The following is a 23,079-nucleotide window of genomic DNA, read 5'->3' as shown; positions in this document are numbered from 1 at the left end:
ACTTTAAACAAGCCGGACCAGGATAGATCCGACAAAGGTTTCAAATATTTGAACAAGCCAAGAAACATTCAATCAAACATTAGCCAGGCACTTTTAGATGACATCACCAGCAACGCAAACATAGATCAAAAGTCTGTTATTAGTTTTATATGAAGTGAAGATGAATTAATTCACCAGTATTCAGGCTAGGTCTGTGCTACGGCAGCTTGTTTGACATTTTTACACACACACACACACACACACACACACACACACGCACCTGGACATACACTAACACACACACACACACACACACACACACACATCGGAATGGCGGCCACCTTTGTTTATATCACTGTGGTTTATGAGGTGCTGCTTCACTCCAAATGGTATATCTCTGTAAAAATAAATGTAAAAGATATACATGTGCTCTTTCTTTCTCTCTCTGTTCCTAGATGTATGTGTGTGTGTGTGTGTGTGTGTGTGTGTGTGTGTAAATTTGACAAATCTGGTTCACAGACTGGCAGCGTTGTAAAAACATCTACAGAAACAGTTTATATTTCTTTGTCTGTGTCTCTCTATTATTTCCCCCCCTCTCTTCTCTAATTGAGTCAGGTATTTACACAGAGACTAACAGAGGTGGAAAAGCACATATATTTTTTCCCCTTCAGACCCTTTCTGTGTGGGACCACCCCGGAGACACCTTTAAATAAACTTTATTGAAAACCTACTTGAATGAAATTGTCCATTCTGGTCTCTGGCTCTTTTTGCATATTTATTCTGACTATTTTTCCCTGCTAGTCCCTTACTCAACTGTTATTTCAGATAATCTTATTCCCAATTCAACCAGCACCCACCTTCCATGTATATAATACCTCTCTGATAGTTTATGAGCTCCAGTTGTTCCAGTTTTTCTGTTTCTTGTCTGACTTTCTGGACACTAAGCCCTATAATGCCCATGTTTTGACTTGCTTACCTGTTGCCAACCTTTGCCTGCCTAAAAAACCAAATAAATTTAGCTTTTAACTTCTCTGCCTTGTTTTGGAGTCATGCTTTTGGGTGCATATCGAGCCAGTACATGCTGTTCTTCTGTTTGCCTTCCACTTCCTTCCATCCATCCTTTCCAAATCACTGTTTCAAATATTCAAAAAGAGACAGGAACAAAGCGGGGCTGTAGAAAGGGAATAATAGGAGGATGGAGACAAAATAAGGGGAAGAGAGCCAGAGAGGTGGAGGAAGATGAGGACAGAACAGGAGAGAAAGATTTTTTTTCCACGGTATTTTATCTGGATTTGTGTTTATTCCTGCACTGTACTGACATGAGAAAGAGATGCAGAGGAGGTCCAGCCGCCTGACTGTACTCTCTTGTCCCGCCCAGAGGGGTTTACATCCCAACTCTCTCACTCTCTTCTGTCTGCTAAGTAACAACAGAAAGAATAGAGGACACAAGAAGAAAGAAGAAGTAGGAGACTTACAGCAGCTCTGTAACTTTCAGGATATAAACATCAAACCTTTGAGAGTTGGTTGTTGTTGGATCTACTGGACAAGGGCTTTTTCTTCGTCTTTACAAGGTATGTTTCATAAATATATTTTTCACCTTTTTAGTGAACATTGTTTGACCTTTTTCTTGTTTTTCCGACAAGAAAAATTAATTTTTTGCTCATTTTCCCTAAGGGACTGGATCCCTCTGTAAGAATATTGAAGGAAACATTTATTTCATTCAACAATACTTTGCCAGTTGCTCTAATCACAGCTTTGCTTCTCTCACCTATACTGTAGGTTACATGCAGCTCACTGACTTTTGATGGGAGATTATATGAAAATGGGAACATTCATGCAGTAAAGATTATATGAAGTGGATTACATTTTTCTGTCCAAAACTGATGGGATTTACTGATTTAAGGCTTAGGTCAAAGGGAAGCTAGAGATTTTATATGATCCAATCTTAGGACTTAAATGTAAATGCATGCCCCAGGCAAAAAGCAAAATCAGGAACCAGGAAGTAGTGTGCTTAAACCAGGCCCTCGGCTATGTTTTATCCAACTGTCTGTATGATGATGAAGAGTGGAAAGACCTTCCTTGACAGGACGTGTTAACGGATAGGTTCTCATCCGTATTTATAAGAAAAGGAAAGACATTTTTGGCCAAAACCAGACAGACTGTCAAGTAATATTTTTGACAATAAGCTGAATAGCCGTAATTTAGGGAAAGTCTACTTGGTGTTCTGCTATGTTTTTGGTGAAAGTACTTAACGAGTCTGGCTTGAAAAAAAAAATAAAAGGTTCACTCAGGTGTCAAGATGGTGAAAGTTCATTCAAATCCTTTTAATGCTTTTCCTCATTTAAACATTGTTTGGTGAGTTCTATCATTCTCTCTCCATTTCTGCCATATACTAAGACACAATCTCAGTTTAACACACTTCTTTTGCAGCTAACAAGGATAAAAATACAAGATGAACCCTCATCAAACTACTGTAAAAACCATATCCTTCATTATTCTTTTTTTGAGTTTAACAATCAAAAAATCGGTTAGTCTGCTTCATCAGGACTCTGTATTTGACCCGAATATTATTATATAATCTGTTAATTAGTTATCAAGTTATTTCTAAACTGGTAGTATGTAACAGAGTTAAAGCTCGTGTTTTACAGTCTAGTTTTGGCAAGCAGACTAAGACATTTCTGTACGTCTGAACATTATGTATCAGGTATGAAAGTTCATTCTTTAGCTTAGAGACTGTAAACAATCCATACTCAAGCTCCACTCTCCAGCTTTTACCAGAACTTTACTTTCAACCACATCACACGGTACAAAAACATTGTCAAACTATAAGGTCAAGAATGAACATTGCAACATAACTATTTTTATTAGTAGCTTTCCAGATGCAAGTCTTATTTTCCACTGTTTTAGCTCTCCTCACATCCTCTAAGCCAAACCAGAGTTCCTCCAAAATTTCTGGTCTATTTTTAGCTTATTGTATAGTGACATTTGCCTTAAACCTCCTGAAAGTGAACAGCATCTGCACTCTAAGGATTTTAAAGCCTCCCCTCCTTTAAACAGGATGCATCACATCTATCAAATTTATGTGACTTGTTCAAGACATATGTATATCGTTGGTGTGTTAAATAGCAGCACACACTGACGTTAATTCTGTACACTGTGTTTTAAGTAACACACAAGGTCACGTACTTAACTTTGTTGAAAGTGTCACATCTTTTTAGAGAGCATATGAAGATGGATTCAGTCATCTCTATGGTAAGAGAGGACGTTGTTTATAAGACGAGGATTTCTAAAGTCTCTCTCTCTGGATTAACTTCTGCTGATGTTGACCACTTTTCATCCCTAGGAGTCATTACTCTTTCCTTTAGTTTTTAGTATGTGTGTGTCTGCTCACCAAGCTTGAATACATTGATTACTTTTAAGCCAACTGGAGCACATTGCATCACTTTAGAGTTACTGTTTAAGTCTATTTACAGTACAGTATCTATGGCTGACTCCAAGGTATAAGGTTGAGGCATTTGTCTCAGTAGGTTTAAATTCCTGCTGGGAGATGGTTAAAAGTAGACCGCAACAGCAAACATTTGGAAACAATCCTAACATGCTTTTAGCATTTAAACTACAAACAAATGAGTCTGGGCGAATTATCAAGTTTATCTCTACACTATAACAAAGTCACAAATGATGCGAAAGTAATTTCATTGCTATAATGACTTGTATAACTGCTAAGTAAGAAAAGTTAATGATGACATCTAAGGAATTCAGCTCAATATGCAAAATCACCCTGTATGCAGATGATGTGTTACTGTTCTGACAGCACCCTCCCATCATTGTTTCTCAATGGAAGCAACAGCTTTTCAGAATAAATGTGTTTTGCACACATGATTCTCTATACGTATATGAATAGTACATAACCTTAATCAGTGTTTTGAGTTTGCTCAGTTGTCTGGGGAATGAATCTAACATGTGAACATGAATTTAACATGAGAGCTTAGTAGCTAAATAGCACTTTTAGGACTTCTCGTGTTGGCTTAAAAGTTAAGCCTGAAAGTTTATGCTTGACCCCAAGAAATAGTAGTTTGAATGTGGTTTTTTTTTGGCTGTTTGATATGATTAAAAGCTCCAGAAAAGCCAAGAATTACACTTTTTTTTTAAATCTAACAGCTATTTTCAAGCTCAAGAATGATGCTTAATCTTATGCTTAATACACCCAAACATGTACATAGAAATGTCTAATTTTCAGCCCCAAAACTAGTTTGCAAAACTCAATTATATGTAGTCAAGACTAATACAACACCTTCTTTTGTCTTTTCTTCTGCCACTCAGACCCCAGCCTGTCATTCATTCATCCTTTTCAACCAATGGAGAGCCTTCTCACCAACATCAGCTCCACCTCCACCACTGAGCCCCTCCTGCCCCTCTTAACTCCTGATCCAACTAACTGCAGCACCTGGGACCAGCGGTGGGGGGCACCATACCTACATAGGTTAGCCCACCTGGATGTGGAGCTGTACCAAGACTTCTACGCTGTGTGGGTCTCTCTCATGGTAAGTCAGGATACCAAAAGTCCACTTTTCCACCCAAAATAAATGCTGATTTAATGATTATCATCACTGTTAAACATAAGATAAGAAAACATATTATTTAAAATATTTATTGCAGTAAGCTAGACTTCTGTCAAAATAAGTTCTGGTGTTGTTTTTATCAATACATACATTTTTCATACTTCCTTATCCTGTTTAGGGTTGTGAGTTGGACTAAAGGCAGAAAAAAATAAACAGAAAACTTTTATTCAAGAGAAAACACTCAATAACATTTAAAAAAAATTATAATATGACTTTGAAGTACAGCCATGTAGTGCCAGTGCTCTCCACACAAACAGGAAAAGTGAAAAACAAAGAAATCTCCCCAAACTGCTTGAGAAAAATTCCGAAACCTGAAATCCTCAGATTAACTCCGCATGACCATCCTCCATTCATCCCTGCTGCAGGTGTGTAACTGTCTGATGCTGGTGGTCGGTGTGATCCTCAACAGTCTGGCTCTCTATGTCTTCTGTGGGGCCTCCACCCACCCCTCAGCCTCTGTGGTTTACACCATAAACCTTGCCGTAGCTGACCTGCTGGTGGCGCTCTCGTTGCCCGCTCGGATCGCTCTGTACCACAGTGGAGGGAACTGTGTGGCCTGCTCCTACGTTCACACCTTCAGCTATTTTGTCAACATGTACTGTAGTATACTGTTTCTGACCAGGTTGGTGGGTCCCCTCTTCATTCAACACTTAAAATGAATATCAGCAGAATATCTTTTTTCTCTTTGACTCTTCCTCCTTTCTTCCCCTCTTCTCAGTATCTGTATAGACAGATACCTCGCTGTCGTCCATGCATCCAGTACTCTCCATCGATGTAGGACCACAGGGACAGCCAAGTGTGTCAGCGCCACAGTTTGGTTCATTGCAGTTGTGGTCACCTACTCTTTCCAGGTGAAGAACACAACACAAACAGATAAATATGTAGATAGCTCCATCTCCCCTTTTCTCTCCCAGACAAAATTTGAGAAAATGCAAGCAGCAATGCAGACCATTTAGTAGTTGTAGTTGCTGCTCTTTATTAAAGGCTTTAGCTACAACAGTTAAAGGTAATATGAAATTCACAGCCTATTAATGTCACACTAGAGCAGCAGCATACAACCAGGCACTACAACCAACCAAAATCCATTGTCAAAACCAGTAATTTTACCTAGCAGATGACCATAAAACCCACACACAAAAGTAAACCTTTAATTCACAGTTAGCTGTGAAAACTTTCACAAAACGGGCTCCAATGGAGGTAACGTAGCTAATCCTTGAGAATAAATGTGCCTGTGAAAGTACGTCCACTAAAAGTGCTTGTTTTTGCCATTGACAGGCTCAGATTTTTTATTGTAAGTGTCTGACAACATTTTGGAGAGTATCCCTACAGACATAAACCTTTTGTTTAACCAACCCTAACCCTGTTAAAAATATAACTTTCTTTAATCCGGTTATCTCTTGAGTCCAGAATTACACATAATATCTTTAGATAAGATAGTAGGTATCTACTATGCCAACTTCACATCTATTCAGTGTAATAATCCAAACAAAAAGGTGTTTGTATCTTTGGAAATGCACACTGCTTCACTTAAGCTGAGGATTTTTCCAAAGAAAAGGCCTGTTCAGGGGGATTTGGTACGATTGGCAGACCCTAAATAGTGTAAACGTAAGCCTAAAGACCTATTTATGATGTAAAATGTTTAGTAGAGATTGTTGGGAGAGTTACAGTGACTGGAAGGAGGTGCAGCCTGGGAGGCCCACATCAGGCCCAAGCATTCCCTACTAAATGGGTCACCATGTGTTTAAAACAGCAACGGTGAAGCTGTGACTTGGCTACGGCAGTGGTTTCCAACCTGTGGGTTGGTACCCCACAGGGGGTCCCAATGTAAATCTAAAGGGATTACAAGAAGATATAAGATATAAGAAAGAAAAAATATGTTAGTTACACAAACGTTAACTTAAATTTTGGCTTTATGTGTATGAAATACTCACATATTACATTACATTATGATAACAATAGCTCCCTTTAACTCATATTTGAAGGTAATGTTGCAGAGTAGCATAAAAGTCATGTAACAAATGACTTTCTACAAGAAGTAATTAAGTAATGTATTACTTTTGTGTGTTGTGTGACTTTAGACTGCATTGCATAGAAGCTATAACTTAAAGTAGAACGAGCACTGGAAGACTTGACGTGTTGGGCTCTCTCTCCTGCTCTCTACAGACCACAGCGCTGGAGTTCAGCTCCTCCTGTGTGCTCCTCCCTGCCCTCTTCTACCTCACCATCCTAGAGTTCCTCCTCCCCCTGCTGGCCGTGGTGGGCTTCACTCTGCGCGTTGCCTGTTTTCTCTCCTCCAGCCACGGCCTCATGCCCCAGCAGAGCCGGGCGAGGAGGACGCGTGCTGTCAGACTGCTGGCCACTGTCCTGGTGGTCTTCACCATCTGCTTCACACCATTCCACATCCGACAGGTGCTGGTTTACTTCCGGGTCAAAGTCGGACAGGAAGGGCTAGCGCAGGGTGCGGGGCATGTACTTGCCTATCACATCACAGTTACCCTAAGCAGCCTGAACAGCTGCCTGGATCCAGTGGTTTACTGCTTTGTGACGGACAGCTTCAAGAGAGTGTGGAGGACGAGGAGGAGGGGAGCGAGGGAGGGGGATGGCGAGGCAGGGCACACAAGTGGGGGAGAAGGGGAGAGGAATTCAGTGAATAAATATCCAGGTACAGCACTGGCGATAGCTCACAGCGTGGCCACACTCACCTTCACCAGCACTCCCCTCTCTGTGGCCAACATGGAACAGTCCACTTAAAAGACAGGTGACCCCCTCAGCAGCTGTGGACGGAGCAGTCCAGAGAAACACCTGAAGAGACTCACCGAGAGGGATGGATGGAACAGATACAGATAAAGATTGAGAGGCTGGAAAGGATCAAAAGTAATTAAATTAAGACGTCAAAAAAAACAGAAATGAACACAAGTATACACTGCAAACTTCTCTTCATGATGAACAAAAAACAAACACTTCAGTGGCGGCCTCCCTCCACCTATCCTCATCCCTTTATCTCTAATCTTTCTGTCCTCCTTACCTTGCTTGGTTGTTGTCCTGAGACTAATGAGAACAAATACTGGACCACAAAGGGATACTGATGAGCTTGTACTGTTGGAGAGACCACAGGCTTTATTAAATTGTGATGCTGAAAAGATAAAAAATGTTCCTAAGATCTTGAACAACAGTAGTAGTAGTCAGAGACGTATTAATTTAACTGTATGTTTCTTATTGAGGTCCAGAGAGTGATGTTCTACTGGTCTGTATTATATCGAGAGGTGTCTCTAATCAGTCCCTACAGGATTTTGTTGTCATTTTTTAAGGATTGTTGCAATCTAAAATGCTTAATTGGCAACTTGTGGGAAACTACAATGATTGGTCAAATTTGTGCAAAAGTTGCAGTGATTGGACAAAATTGCAAGATCGCACAGAATTCACGGGGATTGGTTGAATTTACGTTAATTTTTCAGATCACAACACCGCAACTTCCTGGAGGGACTGTCTAATGTCGTAACCTAATAAAGTGGTCAGGGAGTGCAACTGCAAACTTGAGTAGCTCACAAGTTTTGCCTCATGTGATATAGTTTTTTTTCTCTTTTTGAAGTTAAACGTTTTGTTTTTTAAAATCATTTAGGACATTGTTCACTGTAATTAATGTAACCACAAAACTGCAACGACCTCGGTTTAGTTCCACCAAGAGACCTTTGTTGTATGTTTCCTCTGTATCTTCAGTGTAACCTGTCAAATAAAGGTTAAAATGTCAAAATACAGATCCAAACACTCTATTGTGTGCTACTGTCTCACCATTTTCTCCCTATATTCTACCAGTATTGCTGTGTAAAGCCAAAGTAGAAGTTGAAAACCTTCAGAAAAATTACGTAATGACGAAAGACAGAGTTTAAGAACAAAACAACGGGATGGAGTCTTGAGTCAAAAGCTCTCTTCAGAAACGTAAACACTTGTCACAGTTAGTCTTTCAAGTACATTGCAGCTGTCTTTAATGGTTTTGTTTATAATTTTACAAGTGTTTAAATGGAAGGGTGTCGTCAGCGTCACACAGAAAAAAAAAGAGGTTCAGGGGAGGTTCACAGTATATGACGAACATACAGTAGATGAGACTTTTAGTGCCTAATGTAGATGTTTGCGTGTTGTTTTAGAAAAATATTTTCTTATTTTTTTATTTACATAAGTTTGGGAAAACACTGAACAAACTACAGATGGCCACTACTGATTGTTCTTGGCTTATCATTTCTTACTAATGTTTCTTCATTGCATTTATGTTTTAATACGTTTTTCTGAATTGTAGTTATCTGTTAGATGTAAAGTTGTTGTTTTTTTTATTTTACAACCTGTGTAAATAAATTCAATCTTGCAGTATAATACAAGTAGAGGTGTCTCTACAGCTGCTGTTGATGTGCTTTAATACCTCTCTTCCCACACATCTATTAATCAGTAATAACTTTTAATTACGGGATTCACTGAGACATGCCCCTGCCCAATACTCTCTAACAGTTACACTTTGTATGACTTCATATTACAGTGAATAATTTTGCACAACAGAAAGCAACTAAAAACAGCTTGATTCAATCAGTTTGTTTGATTTGTTCCACCAGAGGACAGTGTCTCACCACAGCAGCAGATTGTCTGTAACTGCAGGGTACAGAATACTGATTCATAATGAACTGCAACAAATCAAATATATACCTGATTATAATTTTATAATTTTACTGTTCAGGCACATAGCTGAAATATCCAGTTAAATATGGGAAAGTTGACCCGTGTGTGTGTCTGTGTGTAATCTGCTACACTCTAAAGCAGCATGTGAACCACTTTCAGTGACTTTGTCTAACACGACATAACCAGAAGGCAGTTTTCTCTCAAAATGACCCAAAACCACAGTCTACATGTGTGTACTGGACCTTTTTTGAAGATGAAGATGTGGTAAATATGTGTGGAAAGGATTCGCTTTCAAAATGTTCTAGTTGTTATTGATTACATATTAGAGAAGAGCAGCTCAGTTTCACAGAGTGAGTCGTCCGTCACAGCATTAAAGTCATTAATTTGAGTGTATTTCCCTTTAATCCCTCCAAAGGGGCAGCATGTCATTACAGCTCACTTAACAAAATGTTCTGGCCCTGTAAGTTTATACCTTTGCATAAGTACATCACACACACACACACGCATGCACGCGCGCGCGCACACACACGCGCACGCGCACACACACACACACACACACACACACACACACACACACACACACCAGCTGGTCCTGCGGTCACATGATGAGTCTGGGTCAGACACTAGTTTCAGGTTCCTTCTCTGGTTTCTCTGTATGGAAAGAGAGAGGGGCCCTAACCCTGTGCATGAGAGAGAAATCTGAATCTGCAATATTTTTTTTATCTTCCTCTCCTCTCTGAGTGGTCCGACTGCACGGCATTATGGGAAACCAGTTGACTGCTTTGAAGATGCTGAGTTAAGATGTTTTTTTTTTTCTTCCCCCAAAAATGAAAAATGTTGATGTATTACTGAAACTGCAGACCTACAGGTTACTTCACCAGCAGTCACATGGATGATGACATGCAACACTCTCCATAGATATGAAATTAAAGATAAATACTCAGACGTCACAGTTTCTTGGTGTGCTGTAAGGCCCTTTTTGATTCATATTTTGACCCCTGAGTATGTCACATATTTTATTGAGTCTGTATAAGATGAGGAATTTGGATGAATTTTGAGCAGATTATTATTATTATTATTATTATTATTATTATTATTATTATTATTATAAGTTTTCCAGATTTTTTTTGTAAAAAATTATGATTTTTAACAATCAAACATACCTAATTTTGGACAAATTCAGTTTTTTTTTCTCCCTCTCTGTATTTAGTTCTCTTCAAAGAAATTATTTAAATGCAGAGATATAAATCTAATGTGTGTTGTTGTTTTCTTTTGGTTTCTTACACCCACTAAACTCATAAAGGCCTTGTGACCCCCTGTGAAGCTTTGGCGATCAGGTTGGGCATCACTGTCTTCAAGGAAGTTTGGTCTATCCCAGCAGTGGCAGTGCTGGTGGGACTAGAGCATCTACTGGTATGAAACATTAGAGACTCTTAGAGCTCTTTGCAGCCTCAAGATCTGGCTGAAGTCAGCACAAAAATGTCACCGCCCTGTATTTATAAAATGCTGTAAAATGCTCAGAATACACATTAAGGTGTTTATTTACCTATACTTTGTCTATATATCTGTAGATGTCTTTAGAGTTCACTTATATCCACCAAAAGTTAGCATTAGATAATCATTTGAACATTCATACATAATATTTCTTAAAACAAAAAATATTTTTTTTCTGATATCTCTTCCTTACAAGTTTTACCCTTTTCACCTGTAGTGTCTTACAAATGTATAGCGTTTTACAGTAATAAAAAAAAGATTTTCTCTGTGGCTGTTACCAGTATTTTCTTATTTATTGTGTGATTAAAAAGAGATCTCCAACATTCCCTCTGTAAAAACCTTTTACTCTAATATATCAACAAAATGAAAAAATAATCTTATTTTGATAGGACAGGTGAAGATTGCGAGCAAAGGGCTGCAGGTTGGAATCGAACCCCGAACTATGCGGTAAGGACTCCATGTGGCTCTACCAGGTGAGCATATGCAAAATAGTGCATTTTTAATTAGATAATGCATCATTTGCACATTTAAACAACCCTTAATTGAAGTAATCAACTGGGGAAGATTCCTGGTGACATCTAATAGTTTATTATGTTTTTATCCTGTTCACCTGTAGTAAAGCTGATGCAAGAACTGTGCGCATACAAGTTAGACTGATGTGTCTGTTTGCAAGCTATGAAAATAATCAACCCAGCTGCCAACAAATAAAACAAGTCTAAAATCGAAAGAGTTCCCATTGAAGTAATTTAGGGATGTGTGCAACAGAGAAAAAAACTGTTTCACAATGTTTTGACAGTGTGGGATGAAAGCCCAAATCAGTAGTCCCTCCTTACACAACGAAAAACTCAGATGTCACAGCGATGAATAAAATGATCATGACAATTGAGAAAACAATGTAACCTCAGCAGGGTCCATTTAGAGCTTTTTTTTATATCACATGATCTTCATGAGCAATTTTTTTCTGAGCACTTTAAAGAGTATCTGAACACCCATTAAAATGTGTTTGCTGACCATATCATATTGATTATATTTATTATCTCACACCGATGGACTTTTATGTATTTTCTGTTCTGTGGTTGTTTTTTTTCTTTACCTGTTCGATAACTCTGGTACAATTACTTTTAACGGTGCGCTGTCCCTGCAAAAATAAACAAATAAAATGAAAATAAAAATAAAATGAATAATGAAAGGAGTCATTGTTGGTTTACTTCTGAACATTTTTTAAAGGTGCGTTCCATACAGTGTTTATCCAGAGTCCTACATATGAAGGCTCAAGCATATTTACAGAACATAGAGATATATACAGTCTTTATATAGAAAACAAAACTACTAACAAAAATAATCATCTTTTTTATAGCAGCAAAAAAGAAGAAACTAAAAGAGAAATACGTATATTTACATCTTTTTTTTTCAAATAACAAGGCATATTATATATAGTACACTGCGCATACTTGCTTTCCCATTCTTTAAGTATTCTTCTTGATTTAATCTCTGTAAAGATCAAAGTATATAGGCATTTCTCTCCTCCGTCATTAACACACAGTTTACTTATAGGCAGAGCCACACACACACGCACGCACACACACACACACACACCGAGTCTGGCCAGGTTGGACTAACTGCATGGCCGCCATGCTGCTGCCACTGACAGCTGCTGGCTGGAAACATGAAACAGCATCACCACGTCGTCACATTCACCCCAACGATCAGGACGGTGGAGCCAACATGGCTGCCACTGAAAAAGTGCAAAGGCCAAACTCTCATGTGTGGCTCTGCCTAGATACACACACACAAAAAGTTTTTTTCTAGTTGAGTTAAAACACCAGAACAGTAAAGACTCGTAAATAACCTCCGGTATTGCAGCCATTGATTCCAGAGTTAAGTGTAAACCAGGTGATTGCAAAGAACAGAGAACAAGAACCAAAAAACAAACACTGAGATGACATTTTGTAACACACTCTTGCCTTTTTGCTTTACATGTGAGCAGCTGTGAGACGACTTTTCTCTCTCTCTCTCTCACACACACACACAGACACACACACACACACACACACACACACACACACACACACACACACACACACACACACACACACACACACACACACACACACACACACACACACACACACACACACAATCCAGTCCGCTTCTGTAACATCTCTCGTAACAGCAAATATAATAGCTTTAATGTTTTCTTTTGGAAACTATGTGAAAAGTGTCCTTTATAGACAAGAAATCTAAAAAAATAAATATCCACAGTTATTGTCTCTCTTTACTTTTGCAACACACTTCTACTGTTTTTTTTTTTAGGGTGTTTTTTTTTTTACTTATGTGCAAGTTCTGTGCAATGTCAGACCCCAACATCCGAAACCCTCCCCCGCCCCAGTTTGCCAAACATTGAAACAAAAATGATTCACATTCAAATCACATTCATTGACTTTTCTTTCTTTTCTTTTTTAAACATTTAAGTCACACGATGGAATCAAAGGTAAGAACTCAATCTCCCAGCAGGCCGAGCTGCTGTCTGAACATTCCAGAGTCTGCTGTAAAAGGCTTGGGACATTAAGAACGTAAAAAAAACCCCAAAGTCAAAAGACTTCCCATGGCATTGAAACAGAAACACTCAAGTTGCACTTCAAGTATTTGCGGCCTGGAGTTTTCTCGCCTACACTTTTAACAAGGAGTGTCTCTCGGGATGACACGCATCTTATAGTTTTCCCCAACACCTTCCATCCATCAACTTGTACGTCGTGTTGAAAAAGCAACGAGATGCGTGCTTTCTGAAACTTTACTTGTAAATGTGCAAGAAAAAAAAAAAAAAAAGTCACATGCTTGTTAAGAGTGTACTGACCCAGACCGAGCACAATGCTTCAGCTTAAAGAGTACATGTTGATTTTGTAGTTGTTTTTTTTTTTTTAACACATTTAGGTTCAAACAAAAAGACACAAACATCCAGCCATGCATTAGAAAATACATCCCTGACCTATTAGGACAATAAAGAAAAAGAGCTTGAGTGATTTGTACAGAGTCATACTTTGGTGTTCCACACATGCATATTGCTGTTGTCGCATGCAAACCTCCCAAACCCAAAGTTTTTTTTTTTGTTGTTTCTTTTTTTAAGCTTCATGTTCGTCCTTAAACTGAAGTTAAGTGTCCATTTTTATCCAGAATATGTTATTGCCCTAGTGGTTACAGAAGCCATTCAAAAACTCTGGCGTCTGTACCTCTCCATCTTTAGTCATTGTCCCATCCCTGCTTCTTTTTTTTTTGTCCCAGAATCACAGGAAGCAAAATACTCTCTCTCTCTCTCTCTCTCTCTCTCTCTCTCTCTCTCTCTACGCTGCTCTGGGACTGACTGAATGTACCTGAAATTATGGAAGGAATCTATTTTGTTAAAAAGACAGGGCACCCATCCAAGTGAAAAAATAATAATAATAATAACAACAACAACCACATCACCAGTGAGTGAATTCTCTTCTAGAAAACGATTAAAAATAAGTTTGTCCACTAAATGCTTTTAATACACGCTAAAAATAAAACGTTCTTTCATTAGTAAATAGACGCACTGCAATTTTACATTTCGATTCCTTTCAATTTGCATGTTTCAGCTGATTGAGCTGAAAGGAAAACCAATCCACAACTTTTTCCCCTGACAGGAAAATATAGGAAAGAAAAAAAACAAACACCCGGAACGTTTTTGTTTCACCACCACAAACAACCCTGTTCTCGATCCGCACACAGTCCTCTTCCCTCAGATGATTAATGGAGGCCGTTATTGCAACAAAAGTTCTGATTTGTCAGAAATCGAACGACACAATAAAATCTTTCATTTTGTCTAACTACAAGATCTTTTTTTTTACATTGTCAAGCTATCGAAAACATTCCAAAGATTAAGATTATTTGATCTATATTCAATATTAATCAGCATTAATAAGAGTTAAGTTTTAATTTATACAACTTGCATGTATCCCCTCCTTTGTTTTTGATTAAATATTTTTCGGATTAGTCTCATTAGTGCGTGTGAATGTTAAACGGGGTCAACGTAAATCTAAACTCAACAGTTTTACCTCCTCATCCACCTTCACACCGCTGCCACCGCTTGCCCTCATCAAACAGCAGATGCAGCCATTTTGCAAAAGCAATTTTGTTAAATTGGAGCATCAGAGGCATGTCTTACACCACTGTAATGTAATCATGGCGCAATATATTCTGGTCATGGGCAAGCTGGCTTTGGGTGGTAAACTTTCATTTGGTCGATTATTCTTGATATTTTGTAGTTTTTTTCGGAGGGTGAAGTTCGGTGAAGTTGTAGTTTTCAAGACTGGAAATCTGATTTTAGATTTTTGGGTCTGCAGGGACTCTTTAAAAATATTAAGACATGCATTTCCAAATTTGGAACAATTCAAAGTTGTAACATTTTGGAAAATATGCTTATTTGCTTTCTTGCCCAGAGGCGTTTAGCTTAGCATAGCCTAGCGTAACTTAACATAAAGACAGGAAACAGCTAGCCTGGTCAAAAGAACCCACATCCAACTATTTCCAGTCTATATGCTAAGATAAGATAACCGTGAGAGTGGTGTCAGTATTCTCGTATAACCGTATAACTCTCAGCACCAAAGTCAAAAAAAGCATTTCCCAAATTGTTTTTTTTTTTTTTAAGTAAAAACATTTCTCCAGTCCTCCTTTCATCCCACTACTCATCCCTCTCTCCTCTTCTAAACATCCATTCAACACACAGATGTAATGACTAAGACACTTAAACCAGGAACGTACATCCTCCATCGAGGCTCAAGTAACGAGCCTAAACCTGATATTACGGGCTACCAATACTCAACACTAGCAGGATTCATTTTTGCCTCTTTTACATTATATAAGCCCTGGAAACACAATGTTTACAATAACTTCTCTTCCAATATATGCGGGCTCCGTTCTAATATTCTTGGTTCCCATTCTCTGACAATTACTGGTACAGTTACTGGATCCACTGGAGCAGAAGCCCCGTCCTGCTGGTGTCCTAATACGAACGACTCCAACACACTCAAAGAGGACTTCAACGCTTTTCTAACCTAATGCTATTTAACTTTTAACAATGGCTCAGCTAATGTGCAGTTAGTGACATACAATGTGCTAATAGCATTTTCTAAAAAAAACAAAAACAACAAATTGCACAAGAAAGTAGAGAGAAGGAGAACAACTCCACATCTCTTTTCTCTGCGGTTTGGTTTCTCTCTTCTCTGCTCCTCTAACATGCAGCATGTAGGTTAGTCTGATTATTCAAAACAAACACAAGCATCATTCTGGGCCCTCAATAAATCATGAAAATAATATTTGGGATTTTAATGCCCTGTATACTCTGCGCATATTGCATCTATGCTCCTTCTTTCCTGGAATTTCACTCGATACAAATCTGTATTTTTTGACTCTCAATATACAGGCAACTTTATGCTCATGCTCTTAAATATTGTCAACTTTGCCCTAGAGTGAAGGCTGAATCCAAAAAAAAAAAAAAACACACTCGCAATCATTGGGCACTCATTTTGGGCACTCACTATCAATCATTTTCCCCCCAGGAACCAGGCTTCGGGCTCTTAGTTTTAGACATTTCCACAAGTCTCCAGAGTCTTAAAGCTACTGTCGCGCGAGTGCTGTAAAAAGTCCCGCAAAGTTGAGTATGTCGTTGGGTTTATTTTGGTGAACACGATGCCTCCGCTGTAGAAGTCAACAGACACACACAATCTCGTCCATCAGCTTTTCCGCACCACAGTGCAAAGATTCGATTCAAGCCGATTCCACAGCGAGGAAGAACAATTTTCAGCATTTTTGAATGATTTGCAGCTTCGAGGACAAATGTTCATCGTTCATTATTTCAGTTGTTCATTCGATTACGTTGACCTCAGATAAAGAGGTTTGTGTGCGTGTATGTATGCGTGTGAGTCCCCTGAAGTTTCCTGTCCAGGCAGCTGCTCAGTAGCACCTCCCAGAGGCCCTGAGAGACAGAGACAACCTTCTCCTTAAAACCATGAGCAATGAATTTCTCACTTGTGGACGACCCTGGCGGATCACTCGAATGTCCGTGAGGGTTAAGTGGAAGGAATATCGGTGATGGCTGAAACAGCACTGGGACCAGAATGTTTTTTTTTTTTTTTTGTGTACGGTAAGTTGGTCTGGTGTAACACTGGTCCCACGGCAGATTGAGTCGTTTTCTTCAGCAACTGAATCAGAAAAAAAAAGCCTGTCAAAGCAAAAACGGACGCCGAGAGTGGAACAAACTCACGCCAGCACGATGAGGACGGCGGCACATCTTAAAGTGTTTCCATTTTAAAAGTGAATTTAGTCGTTTCTGCAGCAAAGCGTCTGTCCACCCGGCCGGCCGATCACAGAGCAGACTCGTTCTCCGTGTGACAGGAAGTGGTGGTGGAGGTGGCCTTGCCCTCCTTGTTGAGTTTCAGGAAGCTTGGTTTCTCTATCGCCACGGCAACAGCCACTTCGTTGCTATTGGGATTTTCCAGCGTTGTCAAGGCCCGTTTCTCCGAAGCTTTGGCTGAATCACCCTCCCTGTCAATCACAATTAAAATCACAACCGTTAGTATTTTGGCCTTAAAGGAATAGTTCGACAATTTGGGACACATGTTGGTTAGTTTGACTGAAAGACTGAAAACAGTCATAACAACTGAGCTTTAGAGGTGCAGGTAGGTGGATTTTGTTACTTTTGGACAGCCAGTCTATTCTTTTAACGACAGCAGGTGACTGATGGCTTGTGTCCACATGTTTTCTGAGCACCATTGAGTTGTTCTCAATGAGGAGAGATAAGGCAGCATGCGGCTGTAGAGAGAAAAAGGTGCTGCCGATCCTTTTCAGGTAACCAACTGTAACTAATCACGCCTTAAATGGGGGACTCGTTACCCTGGTGAGAGAAGCTTGTTCTGACCGTGTCTAATCTGAGCTTTATGATGTGTCACACAGAAATCATTCAAGATAAATGAAAATGAAAAAGCAAAGAAACTATGCTGACAGTTCTCTACCACATTGTACAGTAATGGTTGCACTAGCTTCTCTGTCTCTCTCCTCTGCTTTTTCCCAACACACATACAGTACAGAGCGGAGAGAGTGAACCAGGTGAAGTCAAGGAAGTTGATGATAATTCGAGTAAAATATAGAAAAGCTATATTAGCACCTGCTTTGTCAGCGGTTGTTGCTTTACACAATCACTTCACGTTTGTTAAGTTAATAACGAATTGTAGGGAAATTGTTAAGATATTGTTGTAAGACCAGGCGGTTTTCTCACCGGCTGTTTGGAGTCGGGTAAATGACCAGGAAGCAGGCGGTGAAGAATCCGAGAAGGGAGCCCCCAGAGGCCACCATGGGAATGACACGGACGCTGCCGACAGCTTCCACTACAGCGCCCAGAGCTGAAGCCACCAAGATCTGACTGATGTACACCTGCAAAATTACAAAGGTTTATTAACAACACACTCTTTTTAAATACTATCGCATACGATGGCACAAAGATTTCCTTAAAACAATATGAACTCTCACCTGGCAAGATAAGATAGCGCAGTCGATGCCAAAGCCTCTCCGGGAGTTACCAGGACTGTGCTGGATGTACTGCAGGAGGCAGAGGAAGTCACAGTTAATGAATGTCACTGAAAGCTACATATTAACTCAATAAAGATTCAGTAATAGCTCATCCTGATGCACATTGTTACCTGACACATCTTTAACTTGCGAGCAATATCAAACAGAATCATCAAACAGAACCGGTTCTTTGAGCAGCTCTCTTTACAAAATGCAGCTTAAGATTTTCAAGTTGAATACGTCTGTACCTCTTTTATTTCGTGATACTGCCCCAGCAGAGCATAAGGGCAATAAGAGATACTCATGGAGATGATGCCCATGCTGCTGATCATCACCATGGCAACGTACACATTAGGAAAGATTGCCATGACAGCGGTTCCTGTGGAGGGAGAAAAGAGAAGACAAGTTACTTATCAGCTGTTCACATTTATTTTTATTCTGTTCTATAACCGTACGGTGGTTCATACCGATGGAAAATGCAAGCGTCCCCAGGATGTAGATGACCTTAATGCTCAGGTCAAAGTTGTCGAGGTACTTCTGAAGTATGGCTGGAAAAGGGAAGATTGGTTGGTCGGTTAGTCCAAAGTTTAATGTTGAGACATGTTATTATGTATTCCTATGAGCAAGTGTGCTTGTGTGTATACCTGAGCACGTAGCAGCAGTCATGGCATATATGACCAGTCCCCAACATCCCATCTGAACTCCTCTGTGATAATTTTCCAACAAAGTAGAATTAGCAGGGGCCTGAGAGAGAGAAAAAATAGGGTTTAAGACAGAGTTTAGGGTTGAACACGACATATGAGAATATCAGAATAAAAGACAAAGTCAAAAATAATCTGGCAAAAATACAATCCTGAAAACAAACATGTAGTGGTTAATTATTTTTAAAGAAATACTGAAACCATTTTGAGTTTGGTTTTGATTTATTTGCTTATTTTAGTCATTTTGGAGGTATGTTTTCTGTTGGATGTGGATATGGACATACACACACATAAAATAATTATTAATGATAAATAATAAATTTAAAATTAAAGTTTAATATTGTCCTTGTCTTTCTTGGTTTGGACAATCCATCGTGCCATTATACTATATATATATATATATATGTATAGTCTCGTACAGTAGGATCTCCATGGAAGATGACTTGTCCCATGAAGTCCGTGAAGAAGACGGCCTCGGCAATGATGGAGAACCAGGTGAGCAGGTGACAGGCGCACAGTCGCAGCAGCTCCGGAGGCATCTTGAGCATGGAGAGCCACAGCAGCCGCACGGTGGTCTCAACCTAAAGAAAGGAAACAAGATATAAACAACATACAAACATATTGGACACAAATGACAGGGCTAGATGGTGGTCATGGTTACAGGTTACCATCAACAGCGAAACCTTGAAAGTGTGTCACATGTGCAGCTCACCTCTCCCTCTTCGCTCTCTGTATCTCCGCTGGAAGAGTTAGTGTTTCCGCTGCGGTGCCTGTTTCTCTGTTTGCTCCTCCGCCTGTGCCTGGCCTCCACTTCGTACAGGTCGTTCATGCTGCGAGACGGCTTTATGAGAAAAGCGGCGTTGGCCCGGCGGTAGCGGTAGCGGTGGCTGCCAACTCGACCGTAGTAGGAGAAGGTGCAGGACGGCTGGCGGTAGAAGGTGTGACGGTAGCGTGACTGCCTCATGGGGGCTCCAGTACTTGCAGCTGGAGTAATAGACATTAAATGAAAGGGTAAGACATTTCCTCATGTTATTGTACAAAACTAACATTTTCAGCACTTTTATGTCAGCGGCCAAGAAACCAGAAACTTTGACACACTCAATAAATATATTTATAAAAAATCTAAATATTTCCTTCAAATACCATTTAAAAGTTTAGATAGTTGGGCTCATTTTCTTTCTTGCCAAGAGTTCGATACCCCTCTCATATCATTAGTGTACAGTAAATATGCAGCTGGTTAGCTTAGCTTAGCATAAACACTGGAAACAGGGAAAAACAGCTTGTCTGGCTCTGTCCAAAGGTAACAAAACATGTCTATTAACACATGTCTATGTCATGTAATCCAAGAACCATGGCTGTCTTGGTTGGGAACAGTAACTTCTTGAAGTTTCTGCCGTTTGCCTGGCAAGTGCTCCCAGCCAGGAAATAATCCCGCACATAACCTCCCCATTAGATGTTATAGTTTTTACACTTTGGTTAAACAAACAAGATGTAACGTGTTAATTAGTGAGCTTTAGAGTAGCTGCTGGATGTAGCTTCATATTTAACAAAAAGACATGAGAGAATAGGGAATTAAGAGTATTCTACAATAGCAGTTAAAATAGGAATTAAGAAAATACTGTATAATCAATAATATTTATAATAATAATTACAGTTAATAACTACCGACCTTTGACCATTCCAGCGCGATGTGCCTGTCCTTTAGAGCTCAGCCGGTTATTGCTAACTCTATCAGCATTGGTCACGCTGGCTAAAAGCCGCCCATTCAGCGTCCGCTGCTCATTGAGCTGGTTGTTCAGCAGCGCTTCCTGACCGTCGTCGTTCTCCATTTCCTGTAAGAAAGCCGAGAGGCGGGAAATCTTTGGGATGGGGCCGTGTGTCTGGTGGTTGTTGGTTTGGAGGCGGAGCAGGTCTTGACTTCCCGCGCTGCTGCTGCGTCGGATGTTGCCGAACCGGGGTGGCGGGGTGCTACGATTGGGGTTGAAGAAGGAGGTCGTAGGAGGTGAGCCGTGATAGGGTGAGAGGCGGTCAGCGAAGATAGACGGCTCGAGGTGGCACAGGAACAACGCATCATGGTCCAGGTGGTCCAGAGTGGCGTCTGCCATGGCAAGGACGCTGTCACTTTTACCTGAAGGCAGACAACAGGGCTGATTAGATTCTGATGTGATGAATTCCGCGACAGTTGGTCGGCAGTTGGTTTCAGTTAAACATTCCGTTGCTATAGCAACCCCTACTGGCACAGTATCATAGCAGTTACAGTCCAACTGCCGTTGTTACGTCCACCATTTTGTTAGATCTCTGACCAAGCAAATATTGACAGGCATCTGTTATCTACTCCCTAAATGCCCTTGTTGGGGCATTATCTGTTGGTACTTTGTTGTTATTGATTATTGCAATCATATTAGCTTAATGTGTTGCTAGTACAACATTGTAAGTAAGTGTCAATTACTGTTGGAGGCCATTTGCATGTTGTTATTTGTCAAAATTAAACTTTATTCGATATCTTTTTTAAGCAATGGATTTGATAACAATCATGTTTAACTATTCAAAATGTGCAACACAGCATCAATGCTAACAGCATGAGAACACTTAGCACCTTCAGATGGTTCCCAAAACTATCTTGAGCTTAATAATATAATGTATACAGATGCAGATGTTAAACATATTTATGCATTTAATGACCAGGGGACTGACAAGGAATTGTGAATTAACATGGATCTTTTATTGGTGATACTTTACTTCTTCCTGGCATTAAACTGATACCTTGTGAATGCAGTTTCCTTGATACTGTACTAATTCATTTTTAAATCCATTTAATATTGTACTTTTAGTCTCGTGGTTGTTTATGATATCTAATCCATTTCTAATATATCAGTTTAATTACATTTGTTGCCCAATATGATCAGTTTCACAACTGCTTCCAGTAAAAACCGAGGGCAAACACCTTTATTGGGAGTGTGTTTTGTTTTGTTTAACTGTCCTGATGGGTGGGAATAAAAACATGCAGACTTGTACATTTTGCGAACCACTCAACCGTGAGTCATAAATGATCTATAAAACCACAAATATTGTATCTTTTCAAGAAGGGACAAACACAAAAGAAGCTAGTTACAATCTCTAAATTGCTTCCTTTCCTATTTCTTTAACCCAGTCCACCAGATATTCCCAATACAAAACTTCAGCATTTCTATGGATTTGAGGGTAAAAACCACTTACTTCTCACAAGCTCCACCTCCAGGAAGTCCATGTCCATATCCCCTCGCTCTGACTGGTCATCTTCGTAGGGGTCATAGAGGTCGTAGCTGTCCATCGTTTCATCCTCTCCAATCAATTCCAGCTTGGGGGCGAGAAGTCCGGTCCTGCCATTGGCCGACGGTTGCAAGTTGGTGCGATCTGGACTCTCCTGGTGAGAAGGACGATGAGAGAAATGCGTTTTGTGACAACCAAAGTCTTTGTTTATTAATCTTACGGTGCACCTTACACACGCCATACCTGGTCCAGCCTGTCGTGTTGGGGCGAGTACTGCTGCTCCTCGATACTGAAGAGATGCAACACCACAGAGATAGAGAAAAGGACGGCAGCGAAGAAGAACAAGATCTGCTCCTGGGACTTGAAGATTGCTCCAAGGAAGGTGTGCGTCCAGTCTAAACCTCCGAGAGCGTAGCCGACCGCACCGCCGAGGCCTGCACACACGAACGAAATTTAGACTTAGACGTAGGAAGGAAAGGATTGCGTTTGAGCTCATTTTCTCTTTTAGTGCGAGTTCAACAAGTCGTTATTGTGCGACAGGTGTGTCAGATGTAAGCAATACCTGCTGAGGCAGCGTGGATGTTGAGCGCCATGTCTTGTTCCTCGGTGTCTGCCACGTCTAGGAGGTATGCTCTGATTGGTCCCTCTGTTGCATCCGCACTAAAGTCCAACACCACCACCCCAAGCACAGTGAGAACAATTCCTATTGGTTGTTTCCCCTTCTCGTCGCCCATAGCCAGACCTAACGGAGAAAGAAATGTAATTATAAAATAAATAACATAGAACGCTGTTGGATT

The 23,079-nt window shown here is 40.1% G+C and overlaps 2 protein-coding genes across 3 annotated transcripts in view; one reads left to right on the top strand and one right to left on the bottom strand.

Moving 5' to 3' along the window:
* The first annotated feature begins 1,431 nt into the window (after positions 1-1,431).
* LOC127357644 (G-protein coupled receptor 20) lies at positions 1,432-7,416 on the top strand. Its single transcript, XM_051389977.1, has 5 exons — positions 1,432-1,550; positions 4,300-4,520; positions 4,964-5,220; positions 5,317-5,449; positions 6,762-7,416. The coding sequence occupies exons 2-5, from the start codon at positions 4,335-4,337 to the stop codon at positions 7,347-7,349; spliced, it is 1,164 nt and encodes a 387-aa protein (XP_051245937.1). The 5' UTR covers positions 1,432-1,550; positions 4,300-4,334; the 3' UTR covers positions 7,350-7,416.
* A 4,534-nt stretch (positions 7,417-11,950) lies between these two features.
* Positions 11,951-23,079, bottom strand: part of LOC127357639 (solute carrier family 45 member 4) — a 56,407-nt gene continuing 45,278 nt past the window's right edge. For both annotated transcript variants that reach the window (XM_051389970.1, XM_051389971.1), the window contains exons 5-16: positions 22,845-23,024; positions 22,526-22,716; positions 22,250-22,436; positions 20,703-21,161; positions 19,746-20,017; positions 19,453-19,614; positions 18,977-19,076; positions 18,800-18,880; positions 18,581-18,711; positions 18,294-18,362; positions 18,043-18,197; positions 11,951-17,312 (exon numbers count right to left, since the gene is read on the bottom strand). In XM_051389970.1, the coding sequence (XP_051245930.1) occupies positions 17,132-17,312; positions 18,043-18,197; positions 18,294-18,362; positions 18,581-18,711; positions 18,800-18,880; positions 18,977-19,076; positions 19,453-19,614; positions 19,746-20,017; positions 20,703-21,161; positions 22,250-22,436; positions 22,526-22,716; positions 22,845-23,024 (2,168 nt within the window). In that variant the 3' untranslated portion in view covers positions 11,951-17,131. The remainder of the gene's footprint in view (positions 17,313-18,042; positions 18,198-18,293; positions 18,363-18,580; positions 18,712-18,799; positions 18,881-18,976; positions 19,077-19,452; positions 19,615-19,745; positions 20,018-20,702; positions 21,162-22,249; positions 22,437-22,525; positions 22,717-22,844; positions 23,025-23,079) is intronic.

Source organism: Dicentrarchus labrax, unplaced genomic scaffold (genome assembly GCF_905237075.1).
Source record: "Dicentrarchus labrax unplaced genomic scaffold, dlabrax2021, whole genome shotgun sequence".
Classification (NCBI taxonomy): domain Eukaryota; kingdom Metazoa; phylum Chordata; class Actinopteri; family Moronidae; genus Dicentrarchus; species Dicentrarchus labrax.
Note: the sequence above shows the minus strand (reverse complement) of the source record. Positions and strands in the feature narration are given on the sequence as shown.

Coding starts and splice junctions, on each gene's coding strand:
- LOC127357644 (XM_051389977.1), top strand. CDS start 4,335: ATGGAGAGCCTTCTCACCAACATCAGCTCCACCTCCACCACTGAGCCC. Junction 5,221..5,316: donor AGTATACTGTTTCTGACCAG/GTTGGTGGGTCC, acceptor CCCTCTTCTCAG/TATCTGTATAGACAGATACC. Junction 5,450..6,761: donor TGGTCACCTACTCTTTCCAG/GTGAAGAACACA, acceptor TGCTCTCTACAG/ACCACAGCGCTGGAGTTCAG.